The following is a 26,488-nucleotide window of genomic DNA, read 5'->3' on the forward strand; positions in this document are numbered from 1 at the left end:
CCCATCCCTGTTGCTATGGTCCTCCAGACACAATCACCTAAAATAGTGTGATCCTCACACCAATCCCAGAGGTATGATTATGCCCCATTTTACTGATGAGGAACCTGACGCACAGAGAGGTTAAGCTCCCCGATCCAGGGCACACAGGAGCAAGTGGAAAAACAAGGTCCCACAAACACTTGGATCTCGGAAGATGGTACACACAGGAAGCCCAATGTTGACGGGCTGCCCAGCTGGATTGGTCACCCCACCAGTTATCTCTGCAGGCAGCTACTTTAGACCAGGCCCTGGGCCAGGAACTGGGGGTGGGGGTGGGGGTGGGCAAAACAGACACAGGATCCCCCACCCCCGGTGCTCCTGGGGTCACAGGGCAGAGCCCTTTAGGGAGGAAGACCATCAGTGAATGGGTACTAGGAAGGAGAGCTGGGGTTACAGGTGGGCCTGCTAAGGGGGCCAGCTGAGACTGGGGAGTCTGGCCTCCCGCTCCAAGAACCTCAGAATCATGTGGCTATGACCATGTCCCAGATACCAGCAGAGTGTCCCCAAGGGGCACAGAGCCATCAGGGGCGAAGTGGGCCCGGCCCCAGCCTTCCATTAACCAGGTCAATACAAAGCCTCCAGCACAGCCCACCACCAGGGAACCCCATCATCAGCATCCCTTAGAATTAAGTCTCTGTGGCTGAGGCAGTAATTAAACGCCAGGATAAATCTGTAGGTGATAATGGAGTCCAAGGGGGAGTGTCTGACACCCCTTGGGCTGCAGAGCCTTTGACGTTTTTATTTGAGCTTTGCTAGAATACGGGGACATGCGGGCGAGAGTCACAGCCCAGCCTGTTGCCTGAAGCACAGAGGGGGTGGAGCACTCTGTCCAGGACCCAGCCGGCGGCGGGGGTGGCGGGGAGGGGGGTGCAGCTGCGGAGACAGAACCCCCAGCTGCTCGCTCCCAGAGGCCGCTACTCACAGGTGACCTCCAAGGCTGTCAGCAGCAATGTCTGAGTGGCAGCCCTGGCCTCCGGCCACCTGGGTGGGTGTAGGGCACTGTGCGGGGGCCAGGAGGAGGAGAGGCCACCCCCCTCCCTGGGACCAGACACAGATCCTGGGTAGGAGTTTGTTTAAACACTAGGGAAGTAAATTGTTTAGAAACTAACAGTTTGGCCAAATGGTTTTCTTTGGGGTTGTTTAAACAAATAGCCTGCCCCACAGTGCTGCCAAGGAAAGTGAAACCTTCCCCTGGCTGGCCGGGCAGCTGTCCCCGGAGCCTCCTTCGGGCGGACTCCTGACCTCCCCCTTCCTCGCTGCACGCACACGCGCAGGAAAGAAGGGCAGCGCCCCTGTCCCGGGGCCAAGTGCAGGGCACCGACCACAGGCCAGGGCACAGCCTTCCTGGCAGCCGGCGTTCTCCAAACAAAAAAGCCGACCTGAGGGATGGCCCAATGTCACGGGCATGTCAAGTTCAACACCATCCCTCCCTGCCAACATCCCTCCGGACCAAGCTGCCTTCCATCCCAGGGTGCCGTCCTGTGGGTCACACGGACCCGGCCAGATGCAGGAAAAGGCTGCCGTAACACATCAGCACAAACGGGGAGGCTCATAACAGCGGAAACAGACTCCTTCACGGTTCTGGAGGCCAGAAGGAAAAACGCCAGGGGCTGGCAGGCCCAAGCTCCCTCTGAAGGCTCTGGGGGAGACGTCCGTGCCTCCCTCAGCTTCTGGTGGTTACCAGCAATCCCTGGATATTCCTTGGCTTGTGGTTTCACCGCTCCAACCTCTGCCTCTGTCTTCATACAGCCTCCTCCCCTGCATCTCTGTGTCTCAATCTCTCTCTTATAAAGGTCACTAGTCATTGGATTCAGGGCCCACCCTACTCCAGTCTGACCTCATCTTAACTTGGTTACACCTTGCAAACACCCTGTTCCCGCGTTAGGTCACATTCACATTCCGGGGACTCAACATGTCTTTTTGGGGGACACGATGCAACCCACAAGAGGTGGGGAGCAGAGGTGAGAGGAGACGTTCCGTGGGAGGGGAGGCAGGTCCAAGGGGTGGGGGGGCTCCAGAGCACGCCGGGCCATCGCTGCCACCGGGATGGACGGGAATGGAGCTGGCCCACGGACACCACGCACTCTGGACACTGGGACAGCGCTGAGCCCACCGCCGCCTACAAGGAAGCCTCGTGCAAACAGCATGCTGTGAATGCAGCAGGAGCCCAGCCACAAGACAAACAAAAGCCTCCCTGGAACAAAATCTGCTCCCACAGATGAACCAAAGCTTCCTTTCCTGGCAGGAAACACACGCAAACGTCCACAGCGGCTATCTTGGGACCATTCTCGGTCTTCCTTCTGGTCTCCAGCGGGGGTCTGCACACGTCTTCTGTAAAGGACCAGCCGTCAGCACGCCAGGCGCTGCGGGCCACGACCCCGGCTGTCGCTGGCGGCCAGCTCGGCGTCCCAGTGTGAAAGCTGCAGCAGATGGCGCAGAAGCAGGGGGATGCGAGCCAGACGTCACGCAGGGACACCGAAATTCGCATTTCCTCTCCTTTTCCCACGTCACAAAACATTCTTCTTGTGAGTCTCTTTTTTCAACCGTGCAAAAACATCCCTACCATTCTGAGCAGCAAGGCCACAGAAACAGGCCTCGAGCCTTGTGGCCCAGGGGCCGAGCGAGGTTTGCGGCCCCTCGGCTGACACGCACGTGTGTGCCTTTCACAACATGAGACGGCCCATCCTAGTCACAGCAGAAACCGAGTCAGGAGGGAGGGCGGATACCCAAGAACTCTCAGGACCCTCTGCTCGATTTTCCTGTAAACCTAAAACTGCCGTACAAGATAAAGTCTGTTCGTTTTTTAAGTTCACTGGACGGCATCGAAGTCAAGAAGGAAACCACCCAGACCCCAGCAACAAACAGGAGAGATGAGTAACGTGAGGAAGGTGCTGGAGGTGGAAAGTGCCGGCCGCTCAGCGTGGCTGCAGCAGGCCCCCACCTCCCAGAGGACGGTGCCCAGCATGCGCTTCCTGGACGGCAGTGTGGCTCTCGGACCCTCTGACCCGGCAATTTCCCCTCGGCGAGCCCAGCCCGAAGCAGCTGCTAGACATGCATGCGGGTTCTTGGCTGCCCAGGATCACCATGGCCTCGCGATCACTGCAAAACCCAAACCCGCAGGACAGGGCCTGCAGGCAACGTCAATATCCCACAACACGAGAACATCAAATAAACGAAGGGCCCGCGAAAGCGCCGGGCTCTGGAGCAGGGCTGGGGGAGGAAATGCCCGCCGAGCAGTGGAGGAGGTCAGGGCGCGACGGAGCCGCGCTATGAAGACATCGTGCAAACCCAGAGCTGAACGCAAGCAGAGGGGACAGAGGAGCAAGAAACAGCCAAAGGTTAGCAGCGGTCCCCTCTGAGAGGCAACGTTACAGGTGGCTTTTATTTTCTGTTATTTTGGGTGATGTGTTCCTTTCGAGGGTGATCACAAATGTTACTTTTCAACAAGAAAACATCAAGACTTTGCCCCGGCTTATGCGGAGAGGCCTTGTGGTTCCGGCAGTGGGGGGAAGGGCCTAGGTTCCGGGGACCGGGCTTTCTCACTTGTCCCACCAGTGGGAACAGAGCAGCCATGCGGGGTTGACCTATTTGGCCTCCAGGTTCTGAGCCGAGTGGGAGGGAAGAACCACAGGAGGGATGGGGCAGAAGGATCCACAGCCTCCAGACAGCCCAGGAGGAGGAGAGCCCCCTGCCCGGTGGTCCAGCGTGGAGACCTGGAAGATCCTTATGGTTAATCCCCTCTGCACCCCAACACGGGAAAGGATTTTTCACAATGAGCAAAACCAAACATCCCAGGATGTGGACTGACCAAATCAACACAGATGAAAGAGGCAGCGCCCCAAGCCCTGCACCCCCCCAACCCCATCACCCAGCATCAGGGCCTGGCCTTCCCAGCAGGCAGAGTGGACATCACAACTGTCCCCACTGAACCAAAGGCATCTCCAAGAAAGGACGGATCCCCACCCAGAGGCTCACACCACGCCCCCAGGGCGGCTCCTTGTACGGCTTCTTTTCATCAAGCAGAGCCTCTGGCCTCCCTTCGGCCCGACCCCTCTCGCTGCCCCCACCCCTGGCTTCGTGCGGGCAGAGCTGGGTCCCAGCGCAGGCCGCCCTCCACACTACCATCTCTAAGGCCATAAACAGCTTCACAGCTGGTAGGCAGCCAACTTACTTTTGTTTTTTAGCAATTGATTAAGTTTCTCCACGGCCCCCTGGGGTAAGCTGTTGGACAGGCGCTGAGACCACAGCCCGGCGCCCTGGCCCAGGAGACCGTGCCCAGGGACCACCGCAGAAGTGGCCGGGCCAGCCACTGGCTCCACTGGAAACCTGAGGCCCGAGCAGCTGTCTGTCTGCACGACCCACCCCGGGCCCTCATACAAGCGTGTGGGAGGCTGTCACCTTGGCCCCGGGGTCCGGGCCTCCATCCGCACAGCAGTAAAATGGGGGAGTCACTCCTCTGCCTTGAGGCCTGGGGCGGCCAGGGCAGCAAGGTTGGCGCCTGCCTCGCGATTCCCTTGCTCTCCTATCGCCAGGAGTCAGCCCCTCACGTGGTCCTCTGCCACCTGCCCTGCCCTCTGCCCCTCAGGGGCTGCTCACCACACAGGCCGTACAGCCCAAAGGCCACACCCAACCGCGGCCCCCAGCCACATTTCCTCACTGAGTGGCCGGGGGTGAGCACCTTGACCTCTGTCTCCTCACAGGTAAGAGGCAGGAGGGGCTGAGGCTCCCCAGCAACGCTGGGTGGTCCCGTGACAAAGTCAGTGAGCCTCTGAGCCCAAGGCCACGGCCCCAGCACATGTCCCCCTCCCGGTGGCACCGAGCATGCCCCGGGGACCTGCCTCAGGCCACGTTCTCTTTGAACGAGCAGCAGAGACACGGCCTGGAGGCTCACGACTCAGGCCAGAGGGTCTTGAGAGATAGAGACTTGTGAACAAAGTGCAGTTGGTTGGACCAATTAAAAGGTGGGCGACCCGGCTGCCTGAAACACAGGAACATGGGGTTGGACGATATAATACAGTCGGGGACTCACATAATGGAAAAGGCCCGGTCCCACCTCTCTGGGCACGTGGCTCAGCTCTTTAAAAAAAACCACACAGGGGCACCTGAGTGGCTCAGTCGTTAAGCGTCTGCCTTCAGCCCAGGGTCCTGGGATCGAGCCCAACATCCGGCTCTCTGCTCAGCAGGAAGCCTGCTTCCCCCTCTCCCACTCCCCCTGCTTGTGTTCCCTCTCTCTCTCTGTGTCTCTGTCAAATAAATAAATAAAATCTTTAAACACACACACACACAGAGGGCACCGGGGTGGCTCAGTCGGTTAAGCAAGCATCTGCCTCAGCTCAGGTCATGATCCCAGGGTTCTGGGATCGAGCCCCGCATTGGGCTCCCCGCTCAGCAGGGAGTCTGATTCTCCCCCTCACCCTTGCTCATGCTCGCTCTCTCACGTTCTCTCTCAAATAAATAAATAAAATCTTTAAAAAAACAAAAACACAAAAAAAGCACACACAGTGCCTTCCCAAGCCCAGGCATACTGCAGGTGTTCCATATACAGCAATCCTTCCTCCCAATAACATCCTGTCCTATGGCTCCTGGAGGTGGTGGTGGCCACGCCACCCTCCCCCCCAACGCCACGGCACGTAAAAGCTCCCCGGGGCCCCGGCAACACGGGAAAGGCTGCTTGGGTCCAAATCCCACCTCTATCCCTTCCTCTGGGGCCTTGAGCAAGCTCTGACTGCCCAAACCTCCAAAGCAGGCTGGCCCCAGCCCCTCTGACCAGCTCCCACGAGGCCCCAGTGATACAGCGCTCAGAAGCGTGCCTGCCCGCAGCCCAGGGCAGGATTATTACTACTACTGGCCACCCCACCCTGGCATCGAGGCCAGAACCAAGGAAGGAGGTTGGTGGGGAGGGGCCATGTGGTTTAACCTAACTCAAGTGCACTGCACCTTACAGGCTTTTTTGTTTTGTTTTTTTTAAAGTAGGCTCCACGCCCAGCATGGGACCCAACGTGGGGCTTGAGCTCACAACCCTGAGATCAAGATCTGAACTGAGGTCAAGAGTCAGGCGTTTAACCGACAGAGCCAGCCAGGCGCCCCAGCACCTTACAGTTCATAAGGCGCTTTAGGAAACGTTAGCTTGTTTGATACTCACTCCCAGGTCAATGAGACATGAAGATCCTGCATTTCATCAGGTCACAACCACATAGTGCAGGGCTAAGGCCAAACTCAAATGCCCTGATTCTCCCCCTAACCAGGGGTGGCAGGGAGGGGACAAGGGTGCAGTCAGGCCCCAGGATGACCAAAAAACCTCAGCGCTTGCCAGGGCAAAGACTCTTGAAGGTGCTTAATCAACTTTCCCAGCATTCTTCCTGGGCCTGATGCTGGTCCCGCGGGAAGCCAGGATCCCTCCCGTGCAGTGGACGTGGGAGCACATCATAACACATCTCCCAGAGGGGCCGGGGCTGTCTGAATGGAGGCCTGCGGGAACGTGAAGCAAGAAGCCACAGGGAAGGGCGCTCCAGGCAAAGGCAGAAAGGTGGGTGGGAAAGGAGCAAACCATCCATTTTAGTTGGAATAGGAGGCCAAGGGTGAAAAAGAGCCTCCTGGCCTCGGTCTGAGGACAAGTCAGAGGCCCCGGCGTAAGCCCAGCACACGTGGGCAATCAGCTCACCCCAGCGCCCTGGGAATTGGGGAGGATAGACACACCGGGGCACAGTCCACGGAAACAAGACAGAGGACCTGCAGCCATCCCTAAAGACAAGCCGGCACGAGGGGCACGCAGAGGGCAGGACTGGGGCAGGTGAGGCCTTTCTCCAGCAGCCTGGGGGCCTCACCAGGGCCCGGACCTCAAGCCCAGAACCTGACTCCACAGACGAAGGAAGTCGCCTGAGCTCTGGGGCCGGGCTGGAGCTGGACTCGCATGCCACCAGCAAGGGGGACACTAGACAGGCTGGGGGTGGGGGACGGGGCCAGCGCGGGGAGTGACAGCAGCGTCGCTCTCCGCTGGCGGACCTGGGCCACCCCAGAGGTGCCGCCTGATCTCATCGCCCGGCCCCAGGATGACAGTTTTCTCATTCTAAGAATATGGCACACTCCCCTCTTCTCTTCTATTAGATTTAGAAGTTAGTCTTCAGGCTCAGACACAAAAGAGCACATGCTGTGTGGTTCCGTTTCTGGGATGCTCTAGAACAGGCAAAACTAACCCATGGTGTTGGAAGTCAGGACAGGGCTGCCCCGTGGGGTGGGGAGGGGGGCTGCAGGGGGCACCCGGGAATTTTCCGGGTGCTGGAAATGTTCTGTATCTGGACGGGGGTGATGGCGAGGCAGATGTATCCAACTGTCAAAGCTAATCACAGCGGACGCTCAGACTCTGTGCGTTTTACTGTCTCCAAGTTATACCTTCATTCCCGCCCCCCCCAAAAAAAGTCAGTGCTTGGACTGGTGACACCATTTCCTGGGACTGTGCAATCTGATTTTCTTGCTATTACAAATTCATGGTCCATGGCTGAGAACAGCAGCTGCCTTCTGGTACCAGAGTCAACGCCAGTCACGGCCTGGGCGGCGTAGGCCTCGGCCACAAGGGCCTCCTTTCTTTTTTCCCTTTGACCTACTTCCCTGATAAGTGACAAGACAGTCAGACTGGAAACAAACGCGCCCCTTATTCCTCGGCCCGGAGCCTCGGCTAATCCGCCCAGAGAGACGGATGGACGTGAGGGGCTTCGAGACATCGCCCCAGTTGTCAGTCTGGCCGTCACACCCGACAGTGACGCCTCTGTCCGCCCCCCCCCCCCGCCCCCGCCACCTCGGCCCACCATATCCCCTCGTCCTTTTGTTTCCTGTCCCCGCCAACATCTGTTCACACTACTTCTTGGCGAGGTGCAGCAGGTGGACCCGTAAACCATGAAGCCCGCGCCGCCTGCCCGCCCGCCCGCCCGCCAGCCCCACCATGGCGGAGGGCACAAAACGGGGTGGCAGCCCAGCCCCCACTGCCCCGGACACAGCCTCAGCGAGCCACCTGCCCGGGTCGTTCGGGCCCCGAGCAGGGACACACACTGCCCAGAAGCCCCCGGTGGTGAGGAATGCGCGGGGACGAATGTCACAACAGGGGCGTGTTCCACAAGGAGCCACCGCAAGAGCTGGAGTGAGGGGAGCACCAGGCTTCCTCGGATGGTGGTGGGAGCTCCCAAATAAGGCCCCGCTACTGCTGTTTTTAGCCCATCCCACATAATTGGAAAAACATGGGGAAAACCAAAGCCAGCTGGGCGCCTCCTTGGGCCAGGCTGCCGGGGAGGGGCGGGGGAGGCTGGTGCTGGCGGACGCACGGTGCGTGGGATCACAGCCTGGCCCAGGCATCCTCCCCCGCTGGCTCGCGAGACAGGAGTCACTCAGGCCCCCCGGGTCTCACCAAGCCCCCTCGCCGGCCCCCCGCCGAGCTGCGGCACAGGAGGGGGCCACCTGCTCTGACATCCTTCCTAGTCTCAGAGCCTACAGGACCCTGACCGGGGCCACGTCGGGAGGGACTGGGGGACCTGAGACACTGCACCCTGCAGCGAGTGGGTGTCACCCTGCCCACACACGGGACACAAGACACTGTATTGATCCAAGGCAAGGGAGTCCGAGTCTCCTGTCCTGTTTGTGCAGCCCCCACACAGGCACTGTGGGAAGCAGCCTCTCATCTGACCCCCCAGCTGCACAGAGCGGAGTCATCCTGCTCTCCCCCTTTCACAGGTGAGAAGGCCGCACCCCGCCCCGTGTCATCCTCTGCTTCCAGGGGGCAGTCTGCAGGCCCTGGGCTGTCACAGCCCCATTCACGGGGGTCTGAGCATCACTGCCACCTAAGCCCCTTCCTTGGGGGAAGGCACCAACTCCCTGCACAGGGCTGGCTTTCATTTGCTCAAAAGCAGAGAAAAATAAGACTCATGCATATCGTGAAAATTTCTTCCGATTCAACTCCACAGCATAAATGGTCAGACGCTCAGAGTGAAAGCCCCAGGAATCCGCAAGTCATGCCTGAGGCCGTGGCTTCGGGTCCTGAGATGTTTCCAGCAGTGCGGAGGGTTCCCCCACTGCAACACATCAGCCTGCCTTGGGCGCATGTCAAGTGCAGACTCAGCCCTCTGCCTCCCACGCCTGTCCCTTGTCCTAGAGACTCTGATTTGCTAGGGCTGGGCGACCTGGATGTGACGTCAGGGCCTGAGTAATTCTGACACATCCAGACCCCTGCCTCGGACCCCAATCCCGCCCAGCCCCATGCTGGCCTTCATCCCTGGAAAGCAAGCCACGTGCCCAGTGCACTCAGGACACACACCTCACTCTTCCGCCCGTTTCCCACCGGCAGTGTCGAGGAGGGCTCCCCCACCCACCCCACGCCCCCTCAAGCCTCCTCTCGCCACCACCCAGCCTCATCTACTTCTGATTGCAAACGTTCAGGGAAGAATTGCTCTTCTGGCATCAGACTGCCCGCCTGGCTCCAAGTTCAAGTTCAAATTTAAGCACTCTCCTACTTGTTGGGCAGCGAGGCCTTCCTCCCAAGAATCAGGTACTACTATCATCTCTTTTTACAGGTGAAGTGACTGAAAACACAGAGAGGCTGAGTTATTTTCCCAAGATCACACAGCCGGGACGTGAGTGCCGGTATCACAGAACAAAGCCATCACGTGATGGGAAACTGCTCTAAATTCTGGGTCTCCCTGACAATGAATTTCCTTACCACCCCAAAAGTCTCTGGCAGACTCTCAACTACAGACCAAAGCCACAATCGATACTGGGAATGTCACCTCTGACGCCTACCCTTTCAGAAGAGTAGAAGTTGGGACACTCAGTTTCTCCCTCCCAAAGGCCTTTCCTCTAGACCAGGACCTCCTGACCCTCAGTGTGCGGCCTCAGTATTCACCCCTGGGGGCACGGGACCTCACCGATTCCATGGCCCGGAGGAGATCCTCCTGTGCTGGCCATGCATCCCATCCTCCCGCCAGCCGCCAGCAAGCCTCTCCTGAGCGCCGGCGGCGTCCACGCGGGCTGCTCAGTTCCGGCCAGCGAGGGGCCCTGCACTGGGTTCCCGCACGCTGGGACCTCCGAGCTCCACTCTGGGCAGGGGCAACGAGCAGGACTCAGTGTCTGCTTTCTCCGTTTTACCCTCGCGTTGCCAGCTACTATCTCCAGGCGGCGAGCACAACCGCCTGACAACGTCAGCGGTCAAAATCCACACTTGGCGTGTAATTTACACCCACCAGCAGGCAAAACCATACCCACCGGTGGACGCGGGGTAGCCCAGAAGGCCACTCGAGGAAAGGAAAACACCCACGGCGTCTTCATCAAACATTTTCCTTTAACGTGATATTCTGAGGTCAGGAATAAAACCTGGAGGGCAGGAGATCTGCACCCTAAAACGCAGTCGGCCAGTGGAGTTGTCGCGTGCTGTGAAGTCCCAAGCCCTCGGCCCCCGCTCACGGCCCCGTCTCTGACTCGCTGTGTCCGTCGCCCAAACAGAAGGAAAGCCCCTCAAAGAGAGAATCCATTCCTCACTCGTGCCCCGATCCCTCTGGATTAAGAAATATGGACAGACAGATAGCCCCCACATTTCCACCCCAAATTTCCAGAAAGCCACCTTGGTGGCAAACCCTTGCAATGTTGTGAGAAGCTCCTGGATTTCTTCTCAACTCAAACCAAAACTTCGAGGAAACTCTGTCCCTTCCCACCCCAGCTTCGAGTGGTTCCAGGGAAGGAAGCTACAGAAGCCCCATGCAGCCCCCAGAACCAGCCAATGAGTGGGAAGCACGTGGAGTGGGAACCACTCTTACAAAAACACAAAACCCAACGGTCACACTCTCGAGCAGAGCAAGAGCCCCAGCCCATCCCTTCTGTGTCTTCTGGGAGCTTCCCTCTCCTGTGACATACCCTACAGGGGATCTGGAGCAAAAGCAGGACGCAGCCTCAGCCTGAGTCCCCTGAGCTGCTCTGTGCAGATGGATTCCCCCACCCACCAGAGCCGGCGGCGCCGAAAGACAACAAAAATGATTTTCTTCCTCACACTTGGCATTCTCCAACTGAGTTATTTGTGAATGTGCCCTTTACAGCTGGGAGACGGAAACAGCTCTCACAAGACCAGGGAAGGTGGCCCTGCACCACTGGGTCCCAGGGGACTCTGCAACCTGGCCGTCCTGCCTGAAGAAGGCCAGGAGCTGCGGATCAGCTCCCTGCCAGACAGCTTCCCACAGGACAGGCCATGCTGCTAATCCCCCAGGTCCACCCCACAGCTCTTCACCACAGCTTCCAGCCCCCGCCCCCCTGTGCAGCCGCCTCCAGGAAGCCCTCTTACCCCACGGCACCTCCTCTACTCTGCCCCCTGCCCCCCACCCCCATCCCGTGGATGTTTGCAGAAAGAACAGAATGCCCTCCAGAGGCTCGACCACAGACAAGGGTGCCCGGAGCGCAGAGGCTCTGGCTATTAGAATGCAGGGAACCAGAAAGTCCCTGTTCCTCCGCCTGCCAAAGAAATCAGCCCTCCCCGGGGGGTGGGAGGACCCTTGGACGATGGAGGCAAACTTAGGCCTCCTGAGGACCTGGCCTACTCCCTCTGGCCCGACGTGAAGACAGACGCCAACAGTGTGAACGCTGGCTGTGGTTACCACATACTCTGCACTGACTACGCACCGGGTGCCCTGCACAGTGCTTCTGAGTCCTATCAGTACGCCGTGTCCTTCCCCAGCCTCCCCGGGCAGGGGGTGGCCTGTGACCGCCCCAGCTCACAAGGGAGGAAGAGAGGCATAGAGCGACAAGACCCCAAATGCCGTCCACCCCGGATGACCACCAGCCGTTTGTACCCCGGGGTAGCCTGGGCAAGTCCTTGGTGGAACTCCAGGCTTCTCCAGCTGTGCAGGGCACTGAGCCACGACTCTGGGATTCTAGGAGGCCCCACACCCCAGTTCGGAACCCTGATGCATGGGGCTCCTGCCTCACAGGGCCCCTTCACAAAAGCGGCCTGCACAAGTTCCCCAAAAGGGCCAGGACTATTGCATGATCCACCATGGGGGGGGGTGTCCACCCCTCACTCCTTCTCCAAATGTCCACGTGCACCCCGGCTCCAGACACCCCAAGTGGGCAGAGGGGCAACCACGCCGGCATTCAGCCATGCCTGTGCTCCTCCCAGAGCCAACCTCACCTCCCCATCCAGCACCACAGCTCGGCCAGGGATCACCAATCCATGGCAGCAAGAGACACCAGCTTCAGATCCCTCTAACCTGGGGCCAGGCCCCAAGCTGGCTCTCTCAAGGCAGCACGACTCGAAAATAGCAAAAACACAAATAAAACAGAAATGCCCAACAGGGGAAAGATGGTTCATTGGATAAATACTTTTTAGGCACTAAAACTCATGTTTTAGAAGCAAATACACCTCCTGCAATTGCAAATACTCCTGCGATAATGTCAAGTAAAATGCACAGACACACATGGAAAACCAGCAGAAAAAGACCCACCAAAATATGAAGACGACCTCCAGATGCCCTTCAGTTTCTCTCATACACAAAACAGAACTGGCTACATAATTTGCAGGGCCCCTGCAAAATGAAAATGCAGGGCCCCCTAACCAAAAATTATTAAGCATTTCAATTCAGCAACAACAGAGCCTTAATCCAAGCACAGGGCTCTTCTGAACTCGGGGCCCTGAGTGATTGCACAGGTCAAACCCCTGTGAAGTCAGTCCTGACACCGCCTAGCTCTTGCCTCAGGGCCACCGTACACGCTGTTCTTCTCACTGTTCCTTGCCCTTCCTCCCTGTTAATCCTCCAGTCTCAGCCTGAATGGTGCCTCCTGGGAAGGACCTTCTCTGACCTTTCATCCCAGCCCTCCCCCCACCCATCTGAGTCCCTCTGTTGTGTCCTTCTTTACTCTGACCCAAATCTGAATTGGTTTTATTCATTTGTGTGCCTGCCTGCCTGCTTCCTGTCAGCCCCACCCCCACTAGCACATTTGCTCTAAGAAGGGGGGGCGGGAATAGGCCAGTGTCATTTACTGCTTTACTCTCTGCACCCAGCACATTTAACAGACATGTGGTCATTGCTTGTGGAAATGTGGAACTCAGTATACCCCATATTTTTCAGATTTGCCAGGATGAACTTTTTGTTTTTTTGGCTTTTTTAAAGATTTATTTATTTAAGAGAGAGATGGAGCGAGAGGGAGAGTGCAAGTGGGGAGGGCCGAGGAAGAGAGAGAATCTCAAGCAGACTTCATGGTGAGGGTGGAGCCCGACACAGGGCTCAATCCCACAACCCTGAGATCATGACCTGAGCCGAAACCAAGAGCTGGACGCTCCACCGACTGAGCCACCCAGGGGCCCCTGCACATTTTGTTTTGGACCAGTGTTCATGGGGCCCCTGGGTGGCTCTGTTGGTTAGGCGACTGCCTTCGGCTTGGAAAGTCCTGGGTACGAGCCCACATCGGGCTCCTTGCTCGATGGGCAGCCTGCTTTTCCCTCTCCACCACCTGTGCTCTCTCGTGAGCATGTGCTCGTTCTAATAAATAAAATCTTAAAAATAAAAAAAATAGGGTGCCTGGGTGGCTCAGTTGGTTAAGCGACTGCCTTCGGCTCAGGTCATGATCCTGGAGTCCCGGGATCGAGTCCCGCATCGGGCTCCCTGCTTGGCGGGGAGTCTGCTTCTCCCTCTGACCCTCCCCCCTCTCATGCTCTCTCTATCTCATTCTCTCTCTCAAATAAATAAATAAAATCTTTAAAAAATAATAATAAATAAATAAATAAATTAAATAAATAAATAAACCTGTGCTCAAGTTCTGGTAATACTCCCTCTGCTCTGCTCCCAGGTCCCCAGGTAAGTAAGCCCTGGTCTCCCTTTCCTTCCCCCAAGTGCGAATGGCCCAGGGGTGGCTGCTTCTGACGTCTCTCACTAGCCCCTCGCCGGCCACTCTGGTGCCCACTCCAGTGCCAGCCAGCCGTGCTGGGCCCTGGGCATCCGCAGAGATGGCCGCATCCTAGATGCGCATCATTTCTGAAAGCACGCTCTGTACCTGACACCTAGCAAGGAAGAGCCTCAGACAGTGCCCCGGACGAGGGGGTGACACTTCATTAAAATATCATCATACTAGAAATCCTCAAAGCAGCAAGTGTGGAGAATTCGGGAGGAGAACAAAGAGGTGGGTGAACACCTGACGTAAAGAAGAACACCCGCACGCAGGGAGGGACAGCAACTGAACTCCGTGTGCCCCAAGTTTTCTCCCACTGAGCATGTGCCTGCAACCTGAATTTCCATGGGGCGGGTTATGAGGGCATGAAGACCCCATGGAAATGGGACGCAAGGATAAAAACGACTCATGAATTCTGTATCAACACGGAAAAAGCAGAAAAGCAGGAGACGAAGCCACAGTGTCGGGCACCGGATCGCGGGGCGCCTCCCGATTCACGGGGTCCTTCCCCACTGACGTCGTTCTTCCAGTCCGCGGGGCTTTCGCGTGGCAGTTCGCGACGGCGAGCATCTCGGCTACAAGCACGACATGCCGGCGGCCCCCTGCAAGCTCGCCCGACGGACCAGAACCCGAGTCCCGAGCCCGGTACCGTGCCCGTCGGGCAGCGGAGCCCAGGTCGGAGCCCGGTCGCAGCTGCCGGGCTGCCCAAGCGCCCTGGACGTGGAGCCCAGAGCGTGTGAAAGCTGCGCTGCGGACAGGACGAGGCGCTGAGCGGGTGGCCGCCCCCGCACCCCCGCCAGGCCGGCCCCCCGCCGGCGCCCCCCCGTCTCACCTGCCTTGCACGTCTTGCCGTTGTCGTGAAGCTGCACGCCGGTGGGGCAGGCGCACGTGTAGAAAGGCTCCCTCGGGGACAGCAGACACAGGTGGGAGCAGCCGCCGTTGTCCTCCGCACACCGCGTGTGGACTGGGGAAGACGGGGCAGACTGAGGGAAGGCTCCAGAACAGGGCCCTCGACCCCACGCCCCCCTGCCAGGCACCGCTCCTGGTGGGGGCATCCTCCCTGCCCTGCCCCTCCCCCCACCCTTCTACAGCAAGATGCCGTCTTCAGGGCCCCTCAGGCGACACCTCCTCTGTGAAGGCCACCCTCCCCGCCAGGATCTCAGGACCTGCCCGCGCGCGCGGGACGGACTGGGGGATCCTGGAGCAGAGGCCTGTCTAATCCCGGTGGTGTGCTTGGCCCCCACGGGATCTGCACAAATGCTTGGTGGCCACGGCTGGACACTCTCGGTGCTGACAGCAACCGTTCTCATCCTCCCAAGCCCGCCCACAACCAGCACCAACTGAACTGAACGCTGGCGGCATTCCACTCTGCCCAGGGCCGGCTGGGGTGCAGTACTCCAGAATGAGAGTCTGAACCACCCCCCGTCAACGGGAGAAGATATAGGGGGTGGTGCCTCTCCTCTCCCTAAGGCTGCCCCAAGTGTGGGTGCATTTAAGGACCATGATGTTCTCACCAGAAAACAATTCCAGAGAGCCCCACCTTCCCTTTGGCACCAACAAGGTTGCCCCCGTTGGGCCCCCAGTGTTAAGGTCAAAGCTGCGATCTTCTACAGCACCCTGCTCCCCAAGGACCCTGCTACCCACCTGTCACAGGAGCCCTGAGCCCACGTGTTTCAAGCTCTTCACCATCAAGGACCCCAGCCACCACCCCATGGGGACCCCAGGCTGAGAGCCTCAACTTACAGCAGATTGTTCATCAATAGCTATGTAACTTCTGTTGGCCCTGAAAACAAAGCAACCTTCCCTGGGAGTCCCTTTGCCACCTCCGAAGAGAGGACAGCTGGGGTGGGGGGCCCCACCTGAGGCAGCCCCCTCCCCAAGCTCTGCAGAGAGCTCTCTCAGTTGCCCCCCAGCCTAGCCCTGCACTCTGCATACATCTCCCTCCCCTCTACCAGCACCTCCTCTCCTCCACTGCTCTGAGGTCGGTGCCCCCACACGGGGGGCTTTGGCTGAGGGAAGACGCCGGCCACCCCCTACCCAGCCCCCCACTTACAGTAAGGCTGCCGCTCTGAGCTGAGCACTTGAATATCCATGGGCGAATAGAGCGCGCTGAGGATCTCCTTCCTCTTCTCTCCAGTCCTCTTGTTACAGGCGTGGATGGAGCGGGTCTGCCAGTCCGTCCAGTACAGAGTGTCCCCAGAGAGCGTCAGGGCAAAGGGGTGCGTGAGGCTGCCCTCCACCACCTTCTGCCTGCAGGGGTGGGAGGCAGAGCGAGGAGCCATCAGCAGATTGCCCACAGCCCTGCGTGCTCCCAGCTTTGAGAACCCTCCAAGGCCACTGTGGACCCATTCACAACACACATCACAACAGTGGGGCAGGCATCCCAGGAACCGTCCCAGTGTGTGCAGGGCACCTCCCAGACTCAACCAGCCTCCCGCCATCCCTCACAGAGACACGGGCCTCCCCTCCCAACCTGCTTCTAGAAAAGTGGCTGGTGACAAGGGGTCCCACAGGAAAAAAAGGAGGAAGAAAAATGGCAAGGGGGAGGCCACAGCCGATGACTATGAGCTGGTGACCAGCATGCCTGCTCTGCCCTGATGTTTCAGCAACTTAATACAAACCACCACCATCCTTGCTGTCCTGTCACAATCCCTCCACCAGGCACCCCAGCCTGCAGCCTTTCCAGCCTCTAAGCCTCCTGTTCATTCCTGTAAGGCCAATAATTTATAGGATCAGAGTAAATTGAATTTGGTATCAATGCAAGAAAAAGCAGCTCTCTTCTATGTATTTATAAAGCCCAGCAAACGAGAACTTTTGTTTGTTTGTTTTTTAAAGATTTATTTATTTATTTGACAGAGAGAGAGAGAGAGAGAGAGAGACAGCGAGAGAGGGAACACAAGCAGGGGGTGTGGGAGAGGGAGAAACAGGCTTCCCACTGGGCAGGGAGCCCGATGCGGGGCTCCATCCCAGGACCCTGGGATCATGACCTGAGCCGAAGGCAGACGCTTAACGACTGAGCCACCCAGGCGTCCCAACGAGAACTTGTTTTTAATGAGATTATGGATGCTGGTAATGATTCAGAATTTTACACCTGGTAGCGTGTGTGATTATCTGGTTTAATGACCCTCCCCTGCCTCTAGGCTCCATGGTGGGAGCGGGGGAGGGCTGCAGGGGGCTGATACCCAGCACATCCCCAGCCCCCTGGCACTGCACCTTGGAGACAGAAACACTTACAAGGTGTCACTGAACAACTGAAAGCCACATTCCCTGATCTTCCCTGATCTGACCCAACGCTGCCTTTTTGCTTTCTTGATGTCACTTTTTAAGATTTTTATGTATTTATTTGTGAGAGAGAGAGAGAGAGCACAAGCAGGGGGAGCGGCAGAGGGAGAAGGAGAAGCAGGCTCCCCGCTGAGCACGGAGCTCAATACGGGACCCGATCCCGGGACTCCAGGACCATGACCTGAGCCAAAGGCAGACACTTAACCAACTGAGCCACCCAGGCATCCCCTTGATGTCACTTTTTTTTTTTTTAAAGATTTTATTTATTTATTTGAGAGAGAGAGAATGAGAGACAGAGAGCATGAGAAGGAGGAAGGTCAGAGGGAGAAGCAGACTCCCTGCTGAGCAGGGAGCCCGATGCGGGACTCGATCCCGGGACTCCAGGATCATGACCTGAGCCGAAGGCAGTCGCTTAACCAACTGAGCCACCCAGGCGCCCTGATGTCACTTTTTAAATAAACTTAATAAGGTGACACACACGTAACACAGAATTAACCATTCTGTTAATAATTCCGTGCTACGCAGCACATCTAGAATGTTATTCAACCACTACCTCCATCTACTTCCCAAATATACACACTGCTCCTCAGGAGAACTCCGAGCCCACTCAGCTGTTACCCTTCGTATCCCCTCCACCCCAGCCCCACCATCACCACCATCACCATCATCGCTGTCACCACCGTCATCACTGTCATCACCACCATCATCACCATCACCATCATCACCACCATCACCATCATCATCACCACCACACCATCATTACCATTATCACTACCACCACCATTATTGTATCCTAAATGCCACCACCATCCTTGCTGTCCTGTCACAATCCCTCCACCAGGCACCCCAGCCTGCAGCCTTTCCAGCCTCTAACACTCCCTTCACAATGGCCAGGATCACTCAGCTCCCCAAGGACCACAGCTCCCTAGGCTGCCACACTTTCCAAGTCTCCATCCAGGCCCCAGGCCAGTCTGTGCCCACAGAGACAATGAGATAGAATGTTTCAGATCAGCTGGGCATGGTCCGCAGAGGTCAAGAAGGAACTGAAGCCTCCTGCCAACAGCCATCAGCATGATCCTCCAGCCTCCGTCAAGCCTTCGGATGACGGTAGCCCCAACCAGGAGCTTGACTATAACCACAGGGCACACTCAGCTAAGCCAGCTAACCCAGTCCTAATTCCTGATACCTTTTCCCCGCCAAAAAACCCGTTTGCTGATTTAGATGGCCAAGTCTGGGGGGTCTTTTGTTACACAGCAATAGGTAACTAACGCGCAGGCCTGGGTAAAATGTGGCAAACTTGCTAACATCCTCAAATCTGTTGGAGTTGTCATCTGCTTGTGTGTGCAGAGATCCAGCCGAGTCTTCCCCATGCCACGTGACTGCATCCCATGGTACCAGCACCCACATACTCCCCGCCTGGTTCAGGAGCCCCCCTGTGCAGGAACAGGCTCTGTCCTCCCAGGAGGACCCCCAAGACCCGGCACAGAGTTAGCAGGAAGTCTTGGTCAATAAATAAAAATAAATAAACAAACACCTGTGTGCTGAAGGGATGTTCCTACATCTACAGCGTAATGAGGTAGGGGGCTGTCAAGCTAAGCTGACCAGAAAACTCTGAAAGCAATTACCTAACAAGTAAAAAACACTTTACAGTTCACTCATTTAACTCATTTTGCTGAGCAACTACTAGGTGGAAGGCCCTCTGGCAAGATCAGGTAATGCAGTGAACCCCAAGACCAACCCTGCTCCTGCCCTCACAATGGGTACTTGGTGACAGGAGGAAGGGGGTACAGTGAACTCTTCAGAACCCTGTCGGACCCCCGGGCTTCAGGTCCACAAGCCCTTATCTGCAATTCTGAAATCCAAAACAACTCTGAAAATGGCAAGAGTTCTGTTACTCATTTGGTGGCAAAACCTGTGTGTGGATGTGGGGCTATTTATAGTCTTCCAACCCTGCTTAGAATGAACATTCTGTGTTTTGTTGCCAACATATTCACCCAGTGGATGGCAGACGCCCCCCCCCCCCGCCCCGCCCCAGACCTTGCTCGGTGTGGAGTTAGACGTACCGTGTGTACTCTATCATTTTTCAAGTGCTGAAAAGTCCAGAACTCCTCCAGCCCCCAGGGTTTCAGATACGAGACCACGGGGTCTGAGTTAAGAAGGGTCACCTGCTGATGCCCAGCGGACTGGCCAAGGCCTTGGCGATGGCCAGGGAACAGAGGGAGAGGTAGGGGCCCACAAGCAGGTGGGCACTTACCGGAACGAGCCGTCCAGGTTGGCACGGTGGATGAAGCTGAGTTTGGCGTCGGCCCAGTAGAGCTTCTGCTCCTCCAAGTCGATGGTCAGCCCATTGGGCCAGTAAATGTCGGAGTCCACAATGATTTTCCGGGTACTGCCGTCCATCCCTGCCCGCTCGATTCGAGGTGTCTCGCCCCAGTCTGTCCAGTACATGTACCTAACGAGGAGGCAGAGCACGAGCTTTCTGTCTTTGTTTTCTGTCTACATGAATGCACACGTGTAAGACAGAGACAGTGAATTCGTCCTCAAATCTCGCCCGCTAGAGATAACCAGTGCTTAGGGGCTGGGCTATTCTCATTTCCAATTTGTCTCCTAAGCAGTTAGGAACATACTAATTTTTAAACAAACTTGGGTAATCAAAATATGCTGTTCCAACTTGTCCTCAGTTAGCGATATACTCTGGGTACCCCCTCCTTCTACTAATAGAAATCCTCCTTATTCTCTTAATGGTGATAGGGTATCGTAAATTATTTACATGACTCCACGTCAGACATTCGAGTTGTTTATGATTTTTTGCTACTACAAAAATGCTATAAATGAACTGCTAAAGCCAATTAAAAATATGTAGGATGGAATGTTATTCAGCAGATAAAAAAATGAGCCATTAAGCCATGGAAAGTCATGGAGGAATCTTAAATGTATATTACAAAGAGAAACAGCCAATCTGAAAGGGTTACATACTACATGATTCCAACCACAGGACATTCTAGAAAAGGCAGAGCTACAGATACAATAAAAAGATGAGGGGCTGCCAGGGGTTGCGGAGGGGAGGGACAATCAGATGGAGTGCAGAGGATTTCCGGGACGGTGAAGCTCTTCTGTTAAGTTACTACATTGGTGGACGCACGTTACATCTTTGTCAAAACCATAGACTGCTCACGGGCATATGGGCAATCTCTGTACCTTCCCCTCAATTTTGCTGTGAACCTAAAACTGCTTAAAAAATAAAATCTATTAAAAAAAAAACCCACACGGGTGGGGCGTGCCCTGAAATAGTAATAGCAGTTTTGCATGGGTGGGTTTGTGGGTGATTTGGGTCTGCTTATCCACATCCTCCAGCTTCCAGTAAGGGGCAGGCCCCTCACATCCACGAGAAGCCACCCCACCTCCTTAAAGGCTTCCTTACATGACGGCCCACCAAGTAGGTGGACATGATACACAGTGACACCAGGAGTCTGGGGTGACAGGTTCAAACCCCACCAGCACCCAGAGAACGCATCTAGCTGTCCAGGTGGGGCGACAACCCAGCGTGCTCCTCGAAGCCAGGCATGGGTCTTAGTGACAGCTGAGAGGAACCACACCAGCCTGGAGGACACGGGACCCTCAGGTTCTAGTCGGACGTGGATGAGCCATGGGACACAAGGGTGGCAGACCTATGGTCTGCCCAGTGTCTCTCTGCCGACAAGGAGGACGGTGTCCAATTTCCCCTTGAGAAGCCGCACTCCCATGTGTGGTCTTTCAAGCTCTCCCTGCCTCCCCGGGTGGGCATGGGTGGGTCATGGCTAATCAGCAAATCCCATTACCCTCGGCCTCAGAGACTGCTTTAAAGACAGGCAGCTCGTCCACGCCGGCCAATGGAAGTCCACCTGGAACCCTGACCCGGGAAGGCAGGGAGCTCCCAGGCCCCACCTGTGAAATCCGTGGGAGGACTGCGGGGAGTGCAAATCCAGCGGGGAGAGGCCATGCACCGTCCCTTCTCAGGATCCTAGTTCCCAGGCCCATAGACTCTCTCTTAGCTTCGAGCTACTTCTCTCTGACCCAGCAAGTCCCCCACGGTTCTGGGCTCTACTCCATCCCAGGTAAGATCTCCTCCCCTCTCAGCAAACCCTCAGCAAACCGGGGGCCGGCGCACTCATTGGAGGCATAGGGAGAACATGCCCCACCTTGCTTTTGGGGGTCCTCGTCCAGTGGGCCCCCTGCGGCCACAGGAGGTGTGTGTGCCGGAGGGACCACCCCCATTTACGAGGCTGTGTAGCCTTCCGAGGGGGGTGTCATTTCTGAGCTGGTGCCATGGCTGGAGGAGCTGTGACAGGTCACTGAGCCGTGCAAAAGGCAGCCTCCTCCCCGCGTGGCAGCAAGGTTCCTGTCACCAAGCTCCCCTGCTCTCCAACCCCAGTGGGGACAGAGAGGAGAAGAAAGCACCCCTCACATGGAACACCTCTCCCAGGGGCTTCTCTTGCCCTCCCTCCTCTGCATCTAGTGAGTACTCAGCCGACACAGGGAGAGCGGGGATCACTCTTCCCACTGGACAGATGGGAAAACTGAGGCTCCAGAGGCTGCCCTGCCCCAGGCACATACCAGCGGCTCTGGGAGCACCTCGTGGTTCTCTGAGTAGGGCCTGAGCCTGGCCGTCATGTGACTCTCCTCTGTACCAGCAGGCCCGGGGCCTTGGTGCGCTTTTCCTGGCCGCCCGAGGCTCGCAGGTGCCACGGGCCCCCTCAGCAAGGGCTCCCGCCAGCCTGCTGCAGACGCCTTTTTTCCCAGTGTTCCCCCCCCACCCCCACCCCCAGCAGCCTGGAAAGGGCCCAGCCTTCCCACCACCCGCCGAGAAGATATCAGGAGAATCAATCTCAGGGCAAGCCACTCCTGACCTCCCTGAACGCTCCCGGCAGCCAGCGAGAAAGGCCGGAAAATGTGAAGGCTCGGGACCTCCGCGAGGAGCATAATTCAAATTCCTTCCCCCGGGGTTTCATAACAGAGGCCCGCTGCTTTCCTTAAATGGGGAATCTGCGAGCCACTCCGTTACCAGAGACCCGCCGGCGTGGATGTGCTTTTGCAAAATCGTGAACGCTGCCATGGGCCCGGCCAAATTCCACGGGGGGAAATCAACGTCCGAAGGAGAGCACAGCGCCTGGTCTTTGTGCGGAGGCTGCCTGCGGCCGTGAGTCGTGGCTGAGTGTTATTTTAGGGGAGGACCATCTTGCATTTTAAGGAAGGGGTTGGGTTTCAGCCTGGCTTTAGCTTGGGACCCAGGAGCCACTGCAGCCCCTCGTGGGCTGGTGCAGGCCTGGACCTCCCCTCGGTGCTGGGCTTGAGGTACTCAGGGCCAGAGGGTCCTCCCCAGAGCTGGCTCTGCCGCCACGTGGGCCCTTGGCCCTGGGGAGGGTGGTGTCGTCCCTCCACCCTGTCTGGATGCTGACACTTTTCTACCTGTGTTGCTGAAACAATGCCAAGCCCAGCCTCGGGACCACGGGCCCTCCTGGTTGTGGGCTCCCGGTCGTGTGCACACTGAGATGGCCTGAGAATCTTCCTTCCTGATGAGGTCCGGGGGTCCCCTCCTCTAACACGGGGACCGTGTCACAGGAGGGCACAAGGACGTGGCAGAGACTCCAACGGGACCAGGAAGGGGCATTGCTGCTCCTGCAACCTCGTGCTTGTGGCCAGGACAGAGCGCATGACCCACTGTCCCCAGTCTCAGGACAGCGGTCCTGCCCCCAGGACTCAGCCCCAACTTGTATTCGGCAAGAGTGGCATCTGGGTACTGGCCCAGAGTCCTCCCCTCCTGGGCAGCATGGTGCCTAAGGGGACAGAACGGGCATCTCAAACCTTCACCACGGGGCAAGGGTGGGGGAAAGGCCAGCTCAGAAGTCCTTCCCAAGGCATCAGCACCAAAGTCAACTTTGCCCCAGGGGGTGGGGGTGTTGGAGAGAATTCAGAGGCAAGATCAGAAAGGATTTCAAACATTTAATAAGAAAAGCCAGAGCTAGAGACTGACCGGCTCCCAGTGATGGTGCAGGCAAGGGCAGCCTGGACATGAACATGGAGAAGACTGCTCCCCACCAAGCACCAAGCACTTCCCCACCAAGTTATCTACTACCAAGCACCAAGCACCCCCTACCAAGTGCCGAGCACCTCCCCACCAAGCTCCCAACCAGGCACCAAGCACCTCCCAGCTGAGCACAAGCACCTCCCAACCGAGACAGCGAGAGGTCATGAGGAAGAAAAAAGAGAACACTGTGCACGGACATGGAGACTCTATTTGGGGTGGTGAGGGAGGGGCATTTTTAGGTAACAACAACTAAGACTTACTGAAGCTGCTAACTGTTCTTGGTGTTTTCTGCAGGACACGGGACACGGTCTCACCCTGTACAGATGGGGTCACTGAGGCACAGAGCAGCAGTATGCAACCCTTGCTCCTTGCCTTTCTCTCTAACCCACGTGCAAAGAACCAGCAAACCTGTGTGATTCTGCCTTCAAAACAGATCCCAAATCTGGCCACTTCTCACTCATGGCCCACTAGCTTCCTGATCCAAGCCTTCACCTTCTATCACCAGATCATGGTGATAGCCGCTAATGAGCACCCCGCTCCCACCCCAAAGTCCACCCTCACTCCAACGGCTAGAGGGACCCCTTTGCTGATGAGTCAGACCCAGCGACTCCTCCACTCTAAATAGGACCTACCCTTCCCCTTGCTCTGTGTCCTCCACTCTCCCCCTCACTCCACTACAGCCCCTCCAACAGGCCGAGCCTCCTCCTACCCCAGGGCCTTTGCACTGGCCACTTACAATGCCTGGAATGTTTGTCCCCTGGATGGCCACATGGCTCTCCCTCTCATCTACTCCAGGGCTCTGCTCAAATGTCACCAACAGATGTTCTTAGTCTCCTGACCTACCTTGCCTCACCCCCTCTGTCCTCGGGCCTGGCGTTAATCTCCTCTGTGGCACATATCCCTGTTGGACACACCATACTATGGTGTTCTCCCTCCGGTGCATCACAAGGGCCTCGAGGCGGCACCCCTCAGCCTCTCCCATCACTGACAATGTCCCCTCTTAGCCAGGGAGACTCGGCCCGCAGTATGGGAGAGGTGTAAAATGGGGAACATCCTGGAAGGTCAGCCTGGCCCGGGGCCGCTCAGCCTGCTTGGAAGGGGGGCAAGAGGGGCCTAAGGGTGGGAAGTCACTGTCAGGCTTGGCCCCCCAGGATGCTGGGGCCGGGGTGCTCCCCCGGTGGTGGAAGCACCAGGCTTGTCTAGCCTGACTCCAGAGAGTCAGACGCCAGGGCCGTAAATCCCAGATCATCCCTGACCTCGTGTGTGCACGTGGTGGAGACCAGAGCCAGAAGGGCGCATTTTCTAAGTCAGCACGCCATAAGGTGGGTTACTCGGCCACCACAGCACCCCTTCACCCAGCCTGCTCCCCCAAACACCAGCCTCGGCAGGACAGGCCTCCACCTCCCGGCCCCTGCTCCACCCATCCTGGGGCGGGCTGACCGGGCAGAGAAGGCACCGCAGGGACAAGAGCAAGTGGGCGGCATCAGGACCAGAACCCAGGGGTCCCACTGTGTTTCTGTTCAAGATGTCAGGGAGCCATGCACCTCTGACCACCGAACCAGCAGAGAACTGGACGCACACAGCCGTGGGTCGGCTGCCGCCAGCGGATAGGCAGGCACCTGCTGCCCAGGTAAGGCTGTGTCCCTCCCAGGCTGTGGGAGGAGGGGACCGAGGGCGGGGGGGTGACTGAGCAAACAGCTCCCACTGGGAAAAGTCTAGAATGGGCCTGGCCAGGCCGGGCTGTGACACTCAGGTACCTCCCCATGATCCCGCCCTCCCAGCCTTCAAATCCAAGGATGTTCTTAGCTTCACTGCCACTCGCACGATCCCACCTGGGCCTCAGGGCTGGGCCCTGAGCCTTCATGGGTCACAGTGAGCTTGGCCAGACCGGGGAGCAGAGGAGAGCAGAGGGCTTCCGGAAGAGGCCAAACAATCCCCCTGGCCAGTTCTACTTCCGGACAAGGACCACCTTCTATACCGTTCTCGGCGAATGCGGTTAGAAAGGTGTGAAAGGTACAGATCCAACCTGCTGGAGCAACCACACTCCTCGGACACCGTCACGCACACAACAGAGATACCTCGTGTTTCACCTCCAGTGCCCTGGATGCAGCAGGTGTCAAAAAGAAACGTAACTACAGTCTATCACGGGGAAATAATTCTCAACAACAGGTCCTGAAAGGTGAACTCCTTTTAAGATGGCCAGGTTTTCTCTGACAAAGCTGCTTGGGCTCAATTCAAGACGGAAACCACGACCCCCCCACCCCCCGCCAAGGAGGAAGGCAGCTGGGTTTACCCGTGCGCGGGGTCCAAGGCAATGGCCCGCGGCTGGTCGAGGTCCTGCCAGAAGAGGACCTTCCGGGACGTCCCATTGAGGTTGGCAACCTCAATGCGGTTGGTCTCCGAGTCCGTCCAGTACAGCTTTTTGCCAACCCAGTCGCAGGCCAGGCCGTCGGGTGACACCAGGCCGGAGATGACCACGTTCTGCACGGCGACCCCCGTCTGGTTCAGGTAGGTCTGCTTGATGGCCTCCTCACTCACGTCCGTCCAGTACACGGCTCCCTTGGAGAACTGGAAGTCCACCGCGGCCGCGTCCTCCAGGCCGCTGACCACGATGGTGGACTCCAGCTTGACTCCGCCGGCGTCCACCAGCCGCACGTCCCGACGGTTGGCGAACAGCAGGAGCGGCGAGGCTGCGGGGGTGGAAGCGAAAGGTGAGGAGGGGGCCCGGCACAGGGGGCTGCGGGCCCCGCGCACTCCTGGCCCCCACCCGGCCGCACCCCGGCCCCTCCGCTCCTTCCCTCGGCTCCCCCGGGTGCGGGCAGGCAGGTGCCTCGGCAGGCCCGGGCCAGCCCGCCACTCGCGGAGCTCTCCAAGGAGCCAACAGGGCCGCTGTCACTGGAGTCACGGCGGGCTGCCGTCCAGCGCCCCCGGGGCCCAGGTGACCCTTCCTGCCACGGCCACGCCACACGGCAACTCGAGGAGCTGCAGAGAAGTCACATCAGCCTGATGCAAGAGAAGGGGGTGTGAGGGCCCAGTCGCGGCCGGGCCGCAAAGCCCGGGTGCAGCAGAGCCTCAGGATTCCCTCAGTTCCCAGACCTGCTGTCCCAGCTCAGGCCCCTTCCTGGGACTGTGGCCTCGGCTTCCCACTCTGGAATGCCATCCCCTCAGCTCAAACCCCCTTTTTTTTTTTTTAAAGAT

General features: G+C 57.7%; 1 protein-coding gene across 3 annotated transcripts in view; it reads right to left on the reverse strand.

The window, feature by feature from the left end:
* Positions 1–26,488, reverse strand: part of LRP5 (LDL receptor related protein 5) — a 99,234-nt gene that overhangs the window by 44,888 nt on the left and 27,858 nt on the right. For 2 of the 3 annotated variants that reach the window (XM_064576070.1, XM_064576069.1), the window contains exons 2-5: positions 25,584–25,980; positions 19,481–19,678; positions 15,998–16,194; positions 14,777–14,908 (exon numbers count right to left, since the gene is read on the reverse strand). In XM_064576070.1, the coding sequence (XP_064432140.1) occupies positions 14,777–14,908; positions 15,998–16,194; positions 19,481–19,678; positions 25,584–25,980 (924 nt within the window). The remainder of the gene's footprint in view (positions 1–14,776; positions 14,909–15,997; positions 16,195–19,480; positions 19,679–25,583; positions 25,981–26,488) is intronic. The other variant, XM_064576071.1, reaches the window with a different exon arrangement.

This window comes from Mirounga angustirostris, unplaced genomic scaffold (genome assembly GCF_029215605.1).
Source record: "Mirounga angustirostris isolate CCGP_5_RB_7025 unplaced genomic scaffold, mMirAng1.0.hap1 SCAF_13, whole genome shotgun sequence".
NCBI lineage: Eukaryota > Metazoa > Chordata > Mammalia > Carnivora > Phocidae > Mirounga > Mirounga angustirostris.